The sequence below is a fragment of the Ricinus communis genome, chromosome 5 (assembly GCF_019578655.1).
Source record: "Ricinus communis isolate WT05 ecotype wild-type chromosome 5, ASM1957865v1, whole genome shotgun sequence".
NCBI classification, from domain to species: domain Eukaryota; kingdom Viridiplantae; phylum Streptophyta; class Magnoliopsida; order Malpighiales; family Euphorbiaceae; genus Ricinus; species Ricinus communis.
The window spans coordinates 28,582,069-28,601,666 of record NC_063260.1 but is presented as its reverse complement, the minus strand read 5'-3'; the positions used below and the strand labels follow the sequence as shown (position 1 = coordinate 28,601,666).

At 35.4% G+C, this 19,598-nt stretch overlaps 1 protein-coding gene across 1 annotated transcript; it reads left to right on the top strand.

Annotated features, from left to right (window-relative positions):
- The first annotated feature begins 7,644 nt into the window (after positions 1-7,644).
- On the top strand, positions 7,645-8,442 carry LOC8289093 (putative gamma-glutamylcyclotransferase At3g02910). Its single transcript, XM_002527628.3, has one exon. The coding sequence runs from the start codon at positions 7,743-7,745 to the stop codon at positions 8,289-8,291; it is 549 nt and encodes a 182-aa protein (XP_002527674.1). The 5' UTR covers positions 7,645-7,742; the 3' UTR covers positions 8,292-8,442.
- The last annotated feature ends 11,156 nt before the right edge of the window (positions 8,443-19,598 follow it).

Sequence of the window (19,598 nt, the reverse complement as noted above, 5' to 3'; positions counted from 1 at the left end):
TTGTCTGTGGGAGGGTACAATGGAAATTTAGTGTTAGAATCTTCCAGTGTTAACTGCCTCATAATTCATGATGGATACTAGCAAAACTTTGGACCCACTAGAGATGTGGTTTAAAGGTAACTAGTTTAACATGTGTAACTTTATTTATCTTTTAAATAATGGAGGGTAGCAGAGTACCTTCAACAATTAAGCTTTACTTTAATAACAGGTTCATACTTTGTTTTGGTTTAGACTTATAAGAATAGAGTTGTAGTTGAGTGAGTAGGGAAGTTAGGTGTTTGTCCATATGAATCTAGCAGTTAGCACTAACCCTCTTATAGACATTCTTATATTTTACTTTTTCTCCTTAAATTGTAAACTTAATTAATTATAAATTTTTTAATTTTACACTTTTTAACATTTTTATTTTATTTTTTAAAATTTATCTTATAAAAACTCAAATTTTACTTTTCTTAACTAAAATACAATCCACCCACCAAGAGTTTTAGGAGAGGATAGTTTATGCTGGCATGTAAAACAACAAAATGATTGAGCAAAACGTTGTTGACTCATCACTATGCCTAAAACTCACCGCATAATGCAACTCTTTTCGTAATCCATAAATCTGATTATAAAAGAAAGAATGAAGATGAATAATCATATACAAATGTTACAGAAGCATTAGCTTAGAATTAGAAACAACTTCTCCGTCTTATCCTTTAAAAAAGAAAGTCTCACTCGCTAATTGGGTCTCATATGCTAATTCCAATCAGGCAAAATAAAAATGGTAGCAATAGCAATCAGAATTTCACTTTTAGAATTATATCTGAAAGACGGTGAATTAAATATCACGAGCCGCGAATTAAACTAAAAAGAAGAAGAAAAAAAAGACACACATCTATATGGTCGACCACTGTTTTGATATGATGCATTACGATCACTACAATGCTCTCCGTCATGCATTAGGCGGCGAATGATTGTTGGTATTGTTAACGATGCTGAAATCATCGTTAATAAAATAAAGGTCTTTCTGTAACGCCTCTTTATGAGAGAATGCTTGTGGTTAACACAGTTTAATGGGTTGATGAGGTGATTCCAGATTATATTGAAAATAAGAAATCAGAACAAGTTAAGAATTAGGTTGTGGTGACGGAAAAATAGAAGCCTAAAGGAATTATATTTGTTGAGCAATTGGATGAAGAAAAATTTAAAAAACTAATCATTATCAAGAATAAACTCTAAAAAATCGAATGGGGAAGTGTTTTGGACATATTAATAAGTTGACAATGTTTTACTGACTCATTTTTCTGTTTCTTTTTTATTTTTGAGTAAAATTATATATCAGTATAAATCATTGTCTCTTAAATCTCTTGATGGCCGAATTATATTTTAGTTAAAAAAGGCACAATCTAAGTCTTTCTAAGATAAATCTGAAAAAATTAGATCAAATTATTAAAAAGTGTAAAAATGAGAAATTTATAGGTTATTAGACATTAAATTGTATCTGATTTTCTCATTCATGACCTAAGACTAAGTTTCTTTGTATATTTTTTTTATTATTTTTATTAAATAATTTAATGCTAGCAATTGGGAATGGGACAATGCCACAGGGTCAATATTATTATAAGTGCTTTAAAGAGTGAATTGAAAGTAACTTAGAAGTGGCTGTTTAATTCTCAAGTCACATGCAGACATTTTATTGAATTAAAATTTATGAAGGGGCATACATAGAAAAAGAAAATAGTATGCCAATTCAAAATAAAAGCTTACGTTTTTAACAATGATAAGGAAAGCATTAGAATTGTAATTGCAAGGATTATTAGTGGATTATACATTAATTAAGTGACCAGCTTCCCTCCACATACTCATAATTGTAATGTTGAGCAAATATTTACATGATTTTGTAAGTTTCATAAACAACATAATAAGAGGTATTTTTCATTAAGACAATGACAATAGTAGGACCAGACAGCAATTATTGTCTTCTTAACTTGTGGGATTCTGGTGAAACTAACAACGTCAAACAGAGGATTTGCTTGCTTTTTGGTAGTTCAGACTTCAGAAAGGGTTACAGGCGATCACACATACTTATTTCATCTTGGCCGCTAATATTACCGCAATAATTCTGTGGGGTCCCTCCCAGGTTGATGCCTTTACTTGAGGCTTCACAGAATTTTTCAGAAAATGGAAGATGAAGATTGTGATGACCTGTAATCTCCAGTCTCTCCTAACATTTACATTTTATCATATATTACTTCTGTATTATTTTGGATAAATATATAAAATCTCTAAAATGGTAGGATACTCTCATTTCACATATGAATGTTAATTCTTTTTTTTTTTTAGTACAATTTCTATATCGAGATTATATTTGTAAAATATATTTTATAAGGGAACCACATATATATTTATATGATCATTTAAAATAAATTAATTTTAAGTTTGAAGATGAATTAATAAAAAAATCTAAATAACGCATATTGACGTGTTATTTTGAAATTTGAGATTCCTACTTTAAAAAGTTAATATTTTCAATTCAAATTGCTACGTGAAAGCAAGGTCACATTAAATAAAATATTAAGGGTCAAATCCTCATGCTAATTGCCTGTCTGGTTTTTTAAATAAAATAAATAGATTTTAAAAGAAAATTTTAAAATCGAATTTGTCATTAATTGTATTTTCATCACAAGATAATTATACGATTCTGCCATTGCCTTTCTGCCATCATGACTCAAAGATTATATATTACCATATAGCTGTAATGAGAATCTGCAAGTGGATTTGGGAAATAAATAAATAAATAAATAAAGCAAAAAACATTAAAAAATAAATAAAAATCCCGAGTCATAGAGTTAACAAAAAATGAATCAATTTTCTGTGCGAAGCTGTGGAATCTGAGCACATGTATTCCTGTAAAACAAGATACTTACAGACTACAGTTCACATTAAGGATTAAATCAATAAATTATAATTCACAATTTCACACTATTGCAGTGTTTCCAAAGGCCCCGCAACACTTCAAAATTGCTTCCTTTATCATTTAGATAGATTATCACTTTAGTGCGACTGCTAATATCATATGTTCCGCTCGTTTCTTGTTATTCCTGCACAACGAACAGACAAGGGAGGGGACATTAATTCTTTGTAAGCAGGGCCAGATTAGATGCTAGTGGGTAAGCGTTTTGATTTTGTTAGTGTTGCAGGATTAATGTAATTATCAAACAATCTGTATGATAATTTAATGATATGTGCAATATTTTATGATCATTAATTGGGAGATCAGAAAGCTTCCAGAAAAATCTAGCACTTGGAGAATAAAGTGTTAGATCGTACGGCTGTAGAAAAGGATGGAAGCTAATTGAAAATCGTTCTAGGTTTTCCTTAAATTGAAATCAAAATATCAAGTACTAGACCGTATCTCCTCCGCTCTCGAGGCATCCTCCTCTCCCTCTGCTTGCGGGGTTGAAGATTTAGTTCTGCTTTTTCACTTTTTCTTTTCCTAAACTATATTTCATGTTTCTTTTTCTTTTTCTCAAAACTAGCAAGGCACCAGAAAATCTTACAAGAAGCTAAAAAAAACTGATTTAAAATAAAATAACATCATCATAAAACAAATCATGCAAACCAATAATAATGAAAACATTATGATTTATTTTGATTCATTTAATATCAAATAGATAATACCTTAACCTAAGATTATGCAATGATCATTTAAAAAATGAATTTTTTTTTTCTAAACTTGATATACAAATCAATATATGATTAACACATATATATTTATTAATTTTAAATAATAGATTATGTATTAATCATCCAATATCAAAATATAAATATACATACATATGTGTTATTCTCGTATTAATTGAGATGTATATATTAAGTCTAATTAAAAAATTTCCTTTAAAAAAATATATAGCGAATTAATCTTAATATAGCATAAAAAAATTATATACAAATTATTTTATGGAAAATAAAATCATATCGTAGCAGGAAAATAAAACTATAAGAAAATACAAATGTTTATAGTAGATGACCATGTGCTTTTTTTCTTTCTTCAGAGTTTTACGAAATTATTTTCAATTTCTGATCTCTAGGCTATCAGCTATAAAATCACGATTAGAATGCTGAATTTCGCCTAATTATTAGATCAAAGTAAATTAAAAAAATTTTATAAACTTACCAGCAAAATTGAGTCTCACTCTCATGATATGCTCACCAATATGTCATTTTCTGTTGAGTATTAAAATTTATCAGGAATTCCACTTTAAAATTGCTGACAAATTTGAATGTCTTCATTTAAGAAAAGGGAAAGGGACGCAAATGCTAATATCATCAATACGTAAGAGGATTTTAGTATTTATATTGCTAAAGTAGCTTTGACTTCAGCACAATGCTGACTGTGAATTAGTCAAGTATTAGGAAAACCCAGCATCTTCTGCTTCATATTCTAACACTACACATATAATCCACAAACAAAATCTATTCACATACAAACTCATTTGGAGTTGGTCAAAAGGGCAGCCCAAAATTAAAGGCTTAATTTTTTTAAAGGGCTGTCTCTTAATCCCTGATTTAAGAACTAAAAGTCGATCATTCATGTAAAACCCTAGACTTAGAACACTTAGTTAACTGAAGACTTTTATAACCTAGAAGGAACATGGCACACCGACATGGACTTCCTTTATAAGTATAGAGTGACGTGGTTCAAATGAAAACCACAGATGGGGGGCGCAACAGGAGTTATATGTGCTGTTAGCGTCTCGAGCTTTAAGGGTCAGCCAGTGATATGATTTGAGTAAAGCTTAAACCTCCTTCCTCAAGCTAGCCTAAATGTGACTATCAATCTTTTGAGGCTTGTTTATTCATCAAAGACCCCTTTCAAAAGTAAAACATAGGATCTCTGATGAAAAAACACTAACTCACGTGGGTTAGTTTGACATGATATGGCAGTAGAGTCTACCATACATCATTTTTATTTTAACTGAAAGTTTTAATAGCTGAAATTATAGATTAATTATTAATTTTAAAATCAACTAAAATCGCAACGAAACACAAAGATTTAATTTCCATTTTTCTTTATTAGGCCTTGTACAATATACTAGGGAAACATAGATTCAAGTGTACCTTGCTAATAGTGAAATGCATAGAGTATTGAAATCACAAAAAAAGATATATAAAAATAAGTAAACCTACAATATATTATATTATGCATTTCCATTTTTATCTTTTGAAGCATCAAGAACAAAAAAAAAAAAAAAGTCTTTATATTACTAATTAGATGAGTCATGGCATACATATATATGAGCTTCAAGGACATATTCATAATATATACAACGTGGATATAGCAATAATAGTGTCCTTCAATTTAGTGTAGTTGCCTATAAGAATATATTCTTCAAAGTCTACGTCCAGACATGACCTGGTAAATATATCTCTTGCTTCCGGAGTACATTTGTCTCGAGAAATCACTCACATGACCCAAAGTTTGAAGGATGAGATGTATGAATGCTGTGAATGGGATAATTGTCGGGTGCAATGTACAGGCAGAAGAGAAGGTACTGAGTGAGTGAGTGGCCACCTTTTAACCCAGCAGCGTATCCATCTAACACATTTTGCCAAATCTTATTTCTCCTTTTCCTTTGTCTTAAAATAAAATAAGCCGATCCAATCGGTCCCCACCTTTCACTAGGACCAATTGCGCTGCAGCCCAAAGTAAATATATATACAAAAAAAAAAAAGCCAATGATTTATCCCTAAAACGGTTGGCTTACTCTAAATTTAGAGATAGTCTTTTTGAAAAATATAACTGTATTTCAAAATAAATTAAAAAATAACATTAAAAAAAATATATATGTAATCTAACTCGACAATAGACTATTTTTTTAGCTTTTTTGCCAATATAATTTTTAAAAGTTTTTAATTTGAGTGTATAGAAGTCATCAATTTCTTTTTGTTTCATGAAAAATTAGCAGCTATATGTATAAGGATGGCGAATGGAGGGAGTAAAAATAGAAGCAAAAGTCTAAAAAAAGGGCCATGATTTAATAATGAGAGAGGTGAATCAAAGGGAGTCCGTCCAATGAAAGAAAGCATCGGGAGTAAGAGTTGTGGTATTGGAGGAGCAGCTCATGTGGTGGAATGCCCCACCGTACACGTGAAGGAGTCGTTTTCCAATTTTGGGGGCTTTCTTCTTTGTTTTCTAGAATTTCCCTTTTTCCTTTTTTCTTTTTTCTATTAGATGTCTCAGCCTTCTTCTCTTCAGCGCATTTTCGGGACTTGCGGATCCGTGCAACTCTTCCGACAGACATACGCACACGGATGCAATGCAACTTGATGAACAATTCTAAAAGTACAAATAAATAAATTACTACAACTTTACAATAACATTTTCAATAATTCATACCAATTATGGATACCGAATAAGCTTTTTGACTATAATGCTTATTTACATTTATCGGGCTTCGACCCACTTCCAATTCTAATTGACCCACATTCAACTTTATTAGAATACATTCAATTCGTTAAGCTCAATTATCTATTTTTACTTGTATTTTTTTAATTAATACTGTGGTCGATAAAAACATTATTCAAATAATTACAAATTATTGGGAGAATACTAATGTAAGGGAAAAAAAACATGTAAATACTAAAACACAAATATAGTGCTGAGTTGTGGGGATCATTTCAAGGGTTTTCTTTTGCTTAGGATAAGGGTGTTTGTTGGTTGGAAGTTCCAATTGACAGTTTAAAGATCCGTTGAAAATAAAAATAGAAATAGTGACGATCATTTTTATATTATTTAATTAAGTGTGAAATGAAAATTGATATTTATTTTCTTTAAGCCTTTAAACTATTATGTTTTTTCTTTTATTAAACTCATGAATTTTAATTACATTTTTTTTGTACTTTTTTATGTCCCTCATTTTATTGAACTAACACCAATGAAATTCATATACCATAAAAAGCGTGTTAGCATAAGAAAAACTTATCAGAAAAGAGAAAATCAATTTTTTGTCAAAAAGAAGTAAACCATTTAAGATTTTGTTATCTTAATATTTTTAATAAAAATATAATTTTAACTCTTCTCAAAGATCTAATATAAGTATTCTAGAAAAACAATAAAATGAATGGTATCGAGAAAAAAAAATTCTCTGACTTTTTCTAAATCAAAGTGATCGGTCAATAATAAATTAATAATATTTTTTTCAGTAATTTCCTCTTATAAAAAATTAAAAATTAAAACAAGAAACGAAATTTTTATAGTGCTTGATATTACCATAATTTTGCACTGAAGAATAATGTAATTAAAACATTAAAAATTAATCCATTAGAAAGCAAAGATAGTGAGGTAACTAACTATTCCGTGACAAATTGGCATGGTCCGGGTGAATAATTTCCATAAGTAATGACTAATGAGACATATACATAATTATATATTCGAAGATTCAAGGACATTATATATATTCACTCCTAAAGATATAATATTACATGTAACTGAACAAAACAAAATTCAAGGACATAATTGCATATTCTTAATGATAAGTTATCTGATGGAAGAAATTGAATTTAGTTATTTCACAACATCTAATCAACTTTGGGCCAAAATCATCCCAATAAATTATTTATTTTGGGCCTTTTAGGAATCCAAAATTACTCTCAACTCTAAACCCAACCTGATCCACTATCCAGTTTGTTCATGCTCGTTGTTGCTGAACTCAGTTCCGCAAAGCTTTTGTTTTGTTCTCTCTTTTATCTCGCAAGCCATGGCGGATGCACAAACCCTACCCACTGAAGTCAATGGCGTTTTGCTATTCTCATATGGCACCCTGAAACAAGATTTCGCTAACTACAACCTTATTCAAAACCTAATCCGCAGCAATGACGCTTCTTACCTGGGCACCTATATCACCCACCATACGTATCCTCTCGTCATCGGTCCCCACGGCATCCCTTACTTGATCAATCTCCCAAGCACTAGCGGAGGTCACCGTGTCAAGGGCGAGCTTTACTCCCTGTCGAGCAAGGGATTCGCTCTTCTCGACGAATTCGAAGGGGTGCGTATCGGCCACTACGAGAGGCTCCCAGTTCAGGTGACACGATTGGATAGCGAAGGAAATGAAAACGATGCTGTTTCAGTTGAGGCAGAGGCGTATTATGCGCATAGAAGTTTTGGGGAGAAAATGTGGGAGAAAAGAGGGAGAATTGGGTTGGTCGAGTATAGCGATACAAATGGCAAAGAGTATGTGAGAAAAGAAAATAGGCCTGCTGGTACCAGTACTCTCCATGATATAGCATTATTTTTGTCTACTTGAAATCTGTTGTTTCTTCTTCATGGGATTTTCTTAATTTTGCAATTACTGAAGTTAATCTTTTTTTTTTCTTTTCAAAAGAAATGCCATGGATGTTTATGCATATTTACTCTGGATCAGTTGTGGAATAAAATGTCTCAATTTCTTGGTTTCATGCTATTCTAATTACTATACATGATATAGGATGTGATGCAAGCTGATTCTGTTCTCGTCATGATTATTGTACTCGTTTTCGACTTTCTGCAATTAATTGCTTATCTACTCATCATAAGATCAAAATTGGATTTGTAATTAGGAACTCACAAATTTGGATATGTTATTGTACAAATTCGATAAAATAGCTCACGTTTTGCAATCCTTGAGCTGAGCGAAATCATGAACTTGATTTGTGGCGAGTATTAGAAAGTGAAGCGTGAGAATTTTTATAAGCATTCATTTTTTAAAGCTAAAACCAATTACTGGCCTTGGACAACCCTAAGAACTAAGAAATTCATAAAGTTTTTAACGTGGGTTCAAGTGTTTGATCTCCCCCTATGGCTAATGAAGTTGGGAATTGGATCATTATTTCTTGATGTGGATGTACCCTCCGCGTGGAAATTTGGGTGCAATTGTATGAGACTGCCTTTGGAACTTGATGTGGGTAAACCTCTATCCAGAGAATGATAGTTTATAGAGGTCCTAACCAAAAGAGCTAGGTCGGGTTAGATAGGAGCAGCTGCCAACTGTTCGCTTCAAATGTGGATGATTGAGTCATTTGCAATTGATCTGTTCCATATTGTAAGCAATAGTCTAAGGATGAAGATAAATAAGAAGGTTCTGGCTTCGTGCTTTGCCTGCACGTGCTTCCAATTCACTTAATTTGAAGGTGTTGGTTGGGATAACATCAGTCATATGCTAGTGCATTTTACCGTAATCAGTAAAAAATTCATTGTGGTTAAGAGAGGGCAAAACCAGTATGTTCAAGGACGGGTGTTCTAAGGCAACTGCTGAGACTGTCGCCCATGGTCATCATGGGTGATGTATTTTGCTAACTACAGGAAATGGTCTGATCATCTTCTTCAAACCCCAATTGCCAAGTGCCTAATTATGATTCATCTTTATTCTAATCTAACCAATATGAACATTAAAGAAGTCGAGAACTGTTATAGCATTTATCCTTTGGCATATGGCAATATCAAAGTTAAGAAAGAAAGTTGAAGTCTATCTTTCCAATTAGGGATTGACCATCCTGTTTCGCTTTATTATTATGTTTTAAGATATTGGCAAAATCTAGTTCTTAGGTTCATTGGACGATTTAAGTGGTTTCCATTAGGAATTGCCGTGAACCCCTGCACAATTCGTAGCTTCATTTCTTATTGAAGCATAAATGTCTTCATGAGCGTTTCTGAATCTATGGATGGTATTTGACATATTCTTAAATTTGAAACTTGTTTTAGATAGACGGGTTATACTATTTATTATATGGAAGTAAGTTTAGGTATAAAATATTGAATTCACCTTTATGATGGCATATCATTTTATTTTTCTTAAAAGCAAAAGGTGACATGAGCTATTAAGGAAATTATCTCAAAACTATAAAAAGGCTTGGTGTGTTATCGATCGTTTATATGACCTATAATATATTCAAAATGAAAGAGGCTGCTCAAAGAATATGTTAAAGTTCTAATACTTTTGCTTGGAAGTGTGGTGCATTTCTAGAAGTCTTAATACAAGTGAGATTAGGTGCCTGGTTGGCTATAGCTTATTTGCATTGATTAAACTCTATCATTTTCGGTCCTCAACTTTTAACTACTAATTAGTTTTTGGCTTAAATTCAAATTCCTCAGGCAGTCATTCACCCTTAAGAAAATTTACAATGGAGACCAAATTAATTAATAGGACCCCAACATATAATGTCTTCTGATATTAAGATAACAGAATAAGATGATAGATTTGTCACTTCGTTCATTATTTTCAGTGGTTTTCTAGCTTCAACCATAAGAGGTAGTCTTTCATTAGGGTTTTGAAAGATCTTAAGAGTTCAATAACATCATAGGAGCAAAGCTAAGTTCAGGTAAATTCTGATGGACCTTGATCATTAGAAAGGACAACAATATCATACATATCATTAGTTGATGGATCTTGATCATTAAAAAGGACTAAAATATCATACACATCATTAGGTTATTTGAAAATTAGATTCAATGCACAATTACTTAAAAAGGAACACTTTAAACGAGCTATCCGTAAGTGCATATTGCCATAAGAGTAGCTCGCGCAATATGTGGATCACCTATGAAGGACAGAACCATTGCCAACGATCTTGGTGCTAATTAATAAAATCAGCACCCACATTCTGCACTTTGGGCACACTTGTTATGACTTCTGAGGGACATAACCCCAAGATCTCAAGTACTAATACTCCAAGATACTCTTGGACAACGTAATGCAATTATAATAATTTAAGCATTTTTATCCTAGCTAGCATCAATACTTTACTAATCTAAGCACCAAAGTCTTTCTCAAGAAAAGAAAAAATCTAAGCACCAAGGGTTTTTCCAGACACATCATCTAGGCTCTCCTAGCTTGTTATTTTGCAAGTTCTTTTCCAGATTGCTAAAGTGACATTGTGACCAAATTCAGGTTCGCTACATAGATTCCTTATAAGATCTCTTAAAAATAGTAAATTTGAAAGAGGTAAGAAGTGAATAACGAGTCTTACTATTTATAGTTACTATAAGGAAGCAAAAAGTCTTGATAATTTACCCCATCATAAAACCACCCAAACATGGCTTCATCAACATCTAACTACCTAGGGCATTCTACATGAAAAAGATTTGTAACCGTGACAATCAAGTGAAGCCACGGCGGCAAATCCTTGGGCAATCAGGCAAACTTACTGGCATTATTTTTTTCAAACGGTTTACGAAATGGTCACAGTGTTTTATAATGGTTATTTCGAACAAAAGTGATGTCATCATTAGTATAAGAGTAACAAGGGAAGGGAGGAACAGAAAAAAGTGAGAGGGAGGAAGAGAAAGATAGTGTGCATATAGGGTTTCATGCTGACTAGAATTAGTGTTTAAGTGATTTTTTAATATTTGGCATAGTTGTTTTAACAATAAAAATGAATATTTTAATAAGAGGAAAGATACAACCTTTAAACTTTTAGCCGAATCTCAATTAAGCTCTTAAATTTTAAGTTGAAATAATTAAATCCTTAAACTAAATAATATGGAACAACTTAACTCCTTTATGCAACTCCGTTACTAGTACCGATAACTATTTTAGCAAAAGGTACAAATAGCCCCTAGATTTAGGCCAAATCTCAATTAAGTTCTTAAATTTTAAGTTAAAACAATTAAACTCTCAAACTAAATAATACAGAACAATTAAACCCTTCCATGCTACTCTATTACTACTGCCATTAATTATTTTTATTGATAATGGCCCACATTAAATGACAACCAATAACATAAAGGCACTTAAGTAATAGTTTATATTTTTTTATATTTCTAAAAGATAATAAAAATATAAAATAATATAAAAATTAAAATAATTATTTGAACAAAAAAATGAAAGGATTTTAAGATAAAACCTAAGTGTGAAAAATGAAAGGGTTAAGCTAAAACTTAGGTATGAAAATGTAGATTTTAATTTTTTTATTGAAATAATTTAATTTTTATATTATCATATTTTATTTTGTATTATTTTTTAGAAATATAAAAAATAGAATTTATAATTTAGTTGTCTTTGTGCTATTGGTTATCATTTTATGTAGGTCATAATGAATAAAAGTAGTTAACGGTATAAGTAACCGAGTTGCATAGAGGAGCTTAATTGCTTAGTATTATTTAGTTTAAAGGCTTAATTATTCTAACAAAGTGAATTCTCCCTAGATAACATCTATTGGATTTATATTTTATTCTTTAGTAAAAAAATTAAATTGTGAAAGTTTTTTTCTATTTCTAGAATACCCAATTAAGTTCAGTCTCAGCCTGAATACACTAGGCTTCAATTTGTCACTCTGCCGACTCCATCAGCAGCAGTAACGATCCTCCATAACCAGTTCCTTGGAAGTTATGACCTTGTCATAAGACAGCAGAAACAAGAGTTCTTTGATCGAAAATGCTGTTCATTCAAGATGAAGGATCTGGAGTACATTCATGGCATAATCCTCACGTAAACTCAAAGCATGGATGATCCTCAAGTTACCTCTTGCCATGGGGGTCTTTCTACTCTTTTGGATCTTTAAATTAGCTGAGTTAGCTCTTTTGGATTACACCATAAACAGATCGTAGCAACTATTAGAACATTGCCATTGGATCAAGAGAAGAGAAATGAGAAAGTTAGAAAGCCATAAGAGAGTGTAGGGAGAGTTTTAAAGAGACTTGTTTAGAGGAAAACTTGCTTGCCTCTTATTATCAAAGACTTCTCCTTATATAGAGTGGAGAGTCGGTAGAAAATGTACAAAGGTTAGTGGGTATCCCACTAAGATTAATAATACGACTATCGAACAAAAGTTAGTGGATATCCCACTAAGACTAATAATATGACACTATCAAACAAAGTGGACATCCCACCGAGACTAATAATCTGACGCTATCAAACAAAGGTTAGTGGACATCCCACCGAGACTAATAATACACTTCACTTACATAATAAGGACAAACAATAATATAAAAGAGTGAAGCCGAAGATGTCATCATATGAGTCATCATCCATTGGTACGGGAGTCTTGCATGAGGGTCATCCGGAGGAGTTGGAAGATCGGAGAAACAGAAATGTTCTATGGATTGTTCGGTTGATTGATGTCCATTGAAGGTGCGGACTAATGGTGCGCAGGCCCGTTTAGTTCTTCCCGTGATTGGTGGAGGAGCAAGATGTAAAGGACTATCAAGCGTTCTCCAATAGCGAGGATATTTTGAGTTGCATAGGTGTCTTCCCGATAGTCGGAGATAGGGCCTATGTAATATGAAAATAGCATGGTATTCAAGCTCTGGAATTATTGTCCGAGAATAACCGGGTGCCCATGAATAAGTTTAAGGAGATCTCCTGTCCATTGGTATGGAGTCTTGAACCGGGTAAGGAATCTCCATGGATAAGACCGAGTTAGCTTCATTATTAAAGAAGTGTAAGAGATTCATAATAGGCACCTCTATAGCATGATGATCGTAGATAGGCACCATAGAAACCATAACTCACTTTCATGCTTTGGATGTTCAGGAGATAAGTGGTAAATCAAACACCAAGGGTAGTCCGGAAAGAAGAAGTTGGGTTGGATTGGGAGTGAGAAGATTTGTTGAAAAGTTGCCAAATAATGGAACATCATATTTCCGGCAAAGTCTGTGACTTGTTTGGTTGTAAGGTTGTTGGGAAGATGCGGTGGTGAAGGAGGTTGCAGGTTGGATCCGGAAGGATGAGGAGGCCATAAAGATTATGGGAAGATTTATTGTAGAGGTGAGAAGAACTATAGGGCTGATTCCGAGGGCTTAGAAAGTCCCGGATAAGAAATCCGGGATTAGGTTTCTTATCCCTTTTATATGCTCAACCTTAAAGTCATACTGCTGAACCATGATTTTAATCGCGATAGTTGGGGCTCGGGCAAGGTCTTCTGGTTGGATTCAAGAATCTTGGGAAGGAAGAGTTGTCCATCCGAACCGGGGAAGTCTTTGTCCAATCGGGAAGAATTCAAACTTTTTATCCCGTACTTGAATTTCCTTGTAGGTTGTGTGATAATGTTTTTCCGAAGAGGAAAACCCGACCGATGCATATCCACAGTTGTTCTTTGTCGTGGAGCTTTTCTAGGAGGATGGCCCCCCATGCATAGTCAGGATGCATCTGTTTGGAGAATAAGTTCTCCCTGTTGACGGGATTGTAAGAGGTGGCGGATTGTGGGCCTCTTTTAATTTTTTGTTGTCTCCCCATGGAGGGGGGTTCTTTGAGCATCTTTGAGAGGTGGCACGTGTAACTAGACAGTGTGGAATGGCCTCTCGAACATAATTCAGGATTCCAAGGCTGTTGAATTTGTTTCTTTGATAAATTTTCTTCCGGGAAAATTATCAAGTTCCTTTGTCAGTGGGGACCATATGTGTCGGCCATTCTTGAAATGCATTCCAAGAAATTCAATTTCGTTGGCCAATAAAGCTCTTCTTTCGGATAGCATAATGCCATATTTTTGGATGATGGCAAGGAAGTTGGTGATGGTCCGAAAATAGAAGGATGTCGTCGATATAGATCAAAGAAGAGTAAAGGATAGGCCCAAAATCTCAATCATTGTCTTCCGGAATTGAGATGGGGCCGTCTTGAGCCCAAAAGGCATAACGGTATTGGGCATTAGGGATACAAAACGCAGTTTTGTATCTCTTTAGAGTTGCCAAAAGCCCTTTAGGTCAAATTTGGAATAATCTTGGGCCTTTTGGATGTGGACCTTGAGATTTGAGATTCGAGGGAGAGGGAATTTGTTGTCTTGAAGGAAATGGTTTAAAGGTTTGTAGTCTATGACAAGCCTCTTTTTTCCTCGGATTCTTTCAGACCTTTTCTCCACATAAAAGGCTTGGCAAGCCCATTGTGAAGTAGTGGGCTCAATTAAACCCTGCTGTAACAGTGTCAGGCATTCTGATCGGGCAAGGGCTAGGTCTGTGGGAGACATTCCCATGTGTGGCTTTAGTAGGGTTAATGTCTTCATTAAGTTTGAAGGGGAGGCTGATATAGAATTGTGGATTTTTCCACAGAGGAAGAGGATGTTGGAAATGTGAATGGGATTACGGAAGGCGAAGGAATTTTTCCGTGTATGAAAGGAATGGAGGAATAGTATTAAATCATGATTTGAAGTTTCAGTGTATGACCTAAACTGTCTTTTGAACTTTATACCAGTTGGAAGGATTTGGAGCTTTTGAGCTTGGTGATAAACATCAAATCCTATCAGAATATCCTTGCTTGGAAGATCTGAACCAATGATGTGTGTCCACACAACGCAATCGATCTTCGTGATCGGAGTAGTTTTGAAGGTTTGACCATTGGCCGCCTGAAGAAATCGATCATGGGGCTTCCAATACTCGATGGGAGAACCATTGGGTTCATCATGCTTCTTTGAGCTCCGGTCAAAGAAAGCTATTCTGGAACAGGCTTGGAGTATTTTGAGATGATCATGGGAATATATGGAACGGAGGAGGTTTTATAGTAAATTGAAAAGTTTCGGAGGTGGAGGAGAAACAAAGAAAGAAGATAATAGGGTTGGAGAAAGAGGATATTGTATTGCATCTTCCGAATATCCTTCCGACTTTCTTCATGCGGACCAATCATCGGGATTGGTATTTCACTATCATCCCGAATCCGAAGAAGATTCTTGTGAAGACTCTGTGGAGTCCGAGAACTCCATTCTAACCCAAATAAGCTTTCTGGGGTAAGATCTTCTTGCCTGCGAAAGTAGGGATTCTATTTCTTCTTGAAAGAGTCTGCAGAGATAAGGACATGCTAACTTGTTGTATCATCCTTGTCGACTTTTGGATTCTGGGACAATTTTTCGCATAATGTCCCTTCCTTTTGCGGATGAAACATCTATCGGACTTGTACCCACAGTTTTTTTACGGAAGTATTTAAATCTCTTTGGGTTCTTTTCCTGAACTTCTTGTTCTTTAGCGTGTATTTACGGAAATGATGTCCGGATTTCTTCTTGTGATTTGTGCTGAGACGCGGTTGGTGGCTTTGCACTTGATCTTTAGGTGGTTTTTGTTGCAAGCCTTTTGGACAATCAAGTCCCTTTGAGACAACCTTTTGAATAATTCACATTGATCACAGTCTCTTAATGGAAGAGAGTGTGAATTGCCAGATTTCTCCAAGTGTAATAGAGGTGGCCCGGTCTTTTTGTAGCCCTTGATCATATTGTTAACCTCGGGTTGTATCTCATCCGGTAGAGAGGTGATGAAGGTATACTTTAGTGTATCATCACCATCATGTCCTCCAATGACATAGTAGAGCTTGGACATAGCCGAATAATGCTTTTCCAGATCCTTCATCTTGAATGAACAGCATTTTCGATCAAAGAACTCTTGTTTCTGCTGTCTTATGACAAGGTCATAACTTCCAAGGAACTGGTTATGGAGGATCGTTACTGCTGCTGATGGAGTCGGCAGAGTGACAAATTGAAGCCTAGTGTATTCAGGGTGAGACTGAAACCAATCTCTTAAGCTTCAGGTAAACCTTGTGACAAATTCGGCAAGGACTTTTTTTGAGTGTGGCCCTTCAAGGGTCATCTGAAGATCAATCCATGCCAAGAATTCAGAAAACTTATCCTTCCATTTTGATGGTGGTAAGTCATCAAAAGTGAACCAAGGTCCTGTGCTAGCTGGCTTTGGCCTTGGGTTTGGAGCTCCAGTGGGAGCAAAGAATGACTGAGCATCTTCATCTTCAGGTTCTACTACTTACGGGTGGGATCGATGGCGAAGTGTTCATGAGAATTCGGTGATGTCGCCATCTCCGAATCAAGAAGATTCGAATCATACGATTTGATGAGAGATTGCTCTGGAAATTTGTCTTTAGGGGCTAGAGGAGGAGAGGATTTCTTTTCTTTGGGTTTACTGTGTTTTTTGGGTAAAGGTGAGAAAATGTGCCAAAGGGGTACGATAAAGGGTTTCTTGTGGTTGTTCGGTTGTGAAAGAAAAGGGAAAGAAGAAAAGTATGAAGGAGTAATGGTAGATGAGGTTGAAGCCGATATGAATGTTGGAATTACGTGACTGGTCTTCCGGAGATCATTTTCAATTTGATCTATTTGCTTCTTGACCGGAAATCTCCTTTTGCTTTTGCATGAAAGAGGGGGTAATCGGTACCGAGGTATCCGGAGTTCTTTGTCCGGAGCTTGATACTTTCTTTGTCAAGGGATGAGTATTGCAAGACTTCTTGTGAAAAAGTATCCAGCTTGTGATCCATGTTTTGAACCAAGTGCAGGGCTTGATCCAATTTGCCATCTATCTTCTTCAAGTAAGTGTTTTGGACAATAGAATTAGATGTCTGCCAGTTGAGAACTTCTTCAGGGGGTGTCAGCGGTTCTAAGTTTCCAGAAGGTGAAATCCGTGTAGGAAGGATTTCAGATCTTTTGTTCTCTGTTTTTCCCAAGGGAGGGAAATCCTCTGGTTGTAACATGAAACATTCTTGAACCAAGGGTTGTACCGCTGATACAGTTGACAGAGATGAAGTAGGTCCAAAAGTTCGTGGCGTTGTTATACCTGGCCCAACGTTTTGTACCTCCTGTACAAAACTGGACGGGTACCGGGTTTCCAGCCTATAAACCTTTGGATCTGACTCGATCTCCATTCTGCAAGTTGCAGAAGGGGGTTTGCCATATTCAATGTTGAGTTGTGCCATAATTTCTTTGAACTCATCATAAGAAACGTCAATGACCGTTTTTCCTTCTCTGGCAAGAAACTCAATTGCCTCGTCGAACATTGGCAGTGGCTTTTTATTCTCTTTCTGGGAACCATCTGGATCTCGATCATCTGGCTTAGGATGAATCTCCGAACAAGAAGTATCCAGAGACATCCTTTTCGGATTCTTCTGTTGATGCTGAAAACAGGGTTCAGCATAATCCATGTCATCATGACATAGGCACTCTGGCTTGCACATTTCTGGGGCTACATCCCAGACAAAGTGTCCTCAGCACCGTCAATTTTCCAAGCATCAATGATACAACCAGTATCACGGCCATGCTTTGAGTTTACAGCATGAGGATTATGCCATGAACAGCTCTCGGCTCCCCTTTGGTATCAGAGCCTTGGTGATAGCAGAAGAGAAAACCTAAACACCATGTCAACCGAGATTACCTCTCATACTTCTACCCTTCAATTATCTCCCTCTTGTAAGAAAACCATATCTAACAAGATAGATCATCTTGTTGAGATCTCCCATATTCCTGATAACGTACAGATAGAAGATACTCTAGTACCTATCATCAACCCTTACAACATATTCAAGAAACAAAACTTTGTTAGAAAAACCTTTAACCAAATCATCCACAAAAAACCCCTCACCATAAAAGAATATGTTCAATCCTCCTCACTTTCTCAGTGTTCACTTACTGCTACTTCTCAAGAGCAGTATGTTACTTTAGAAATCCCCACCTCTTTCATAGAACAATGGCGGAAGCAAGGCTATTCTCATCTCCATCTCGGAGCTGTGAGACTTGTCCTTTCCTATCATGGAAGGATGGGATTGCCTGTTACAGCACGGATGTCGCTTTTGGACACTCGTTACCTCAAGTACGAGCATGCAGTGATTGGGACAATAGTCACAACACTCAACACTGGTAGTGTTGTTTTGACTTTCTTTCCAAACTTTAACCTCTCTTTGAGTGATCTTTATCTATCCACTGCCTTAAAAGTACAAGTCCAAATCACGGGAGCTAGTCAAGTTGAAAATGCTCTCTCAGCGACTCTTCACCATCAGATCGTTTATCGATTGCAGGATCATGCACTTAACCTGCAGATCCCAGGCTTCCAAGCCTCATCAGATGCTTTGTACATCATGGCCGATTCGGTCAAACCCTACAATAGTTCAAGCTCCTCGACGACGAAAAGGAAGATTCTACGGAAACTAATTCCTATTGAGTGGGTAACAAATTATGAGAAGCTCCAGGCATCTCAATCAAAACCAGTTCAAGCCACGGATCCCCTCTTTATACAAAGAAAGGATGGGATCATTAAGACGATCTTTACAAGAATCGAGGAATCTTCCTCGAAGACCGTCAATTTTCCAAGCATCAATGATACAACCAGATAACGGCCTAGGGAGAAGGTCCCTATTCACTCCTTTCAAGCATCCGGCAACCAGATTTATGCCTTACAAGTCGAGGACACTTTGTCCGGGATGTAGCCCCGAAATGTGCAAGCCGGAGTGCCTATGTCATGATGACATGGATTATCTTTGAACCTGTTTTCAGCATCAACAGAAGAATCCGAAAAGGATGTCTCTGGATACTTCTTGTTCGGAGATTCATCCTAAGCCAGATGATCGAGATCCAGATGGTTCCCAGAAAGAGAATAAAAAGCCACTGCCAATGTTCGACGAGGCAATTGAGTTTCTTGCCAGAGAAGGAAAAACGGTCATTGACGTTTCTTATGATGAGTTCAAAGAAATTATGGCACAACTCAACATTGAATATGGCAAACCCCCTTCTGCAACTTGCAGAATGGAGATCGAGTCAGATCCAAAGGTTTATAGGTCGGAAACCCGGTGATCAGTTTTGTACAGGGAGGTACAAAGCGTTGGGCCAGTATAACAACGCCACAAACTTTTGGACCTACTTCATCTCTCAATCAGTATGTCAGTACAACCCTT

Excerpts from the sequence above, each read along its gene's own strand:
- LOC8289093 (XM_002527628.3), top strand. The coding sequence starts at position 7,743 with ATGGCGGATGCACAAACCCTACCCACTGAAGTCAATGGCGTTTTGCTA.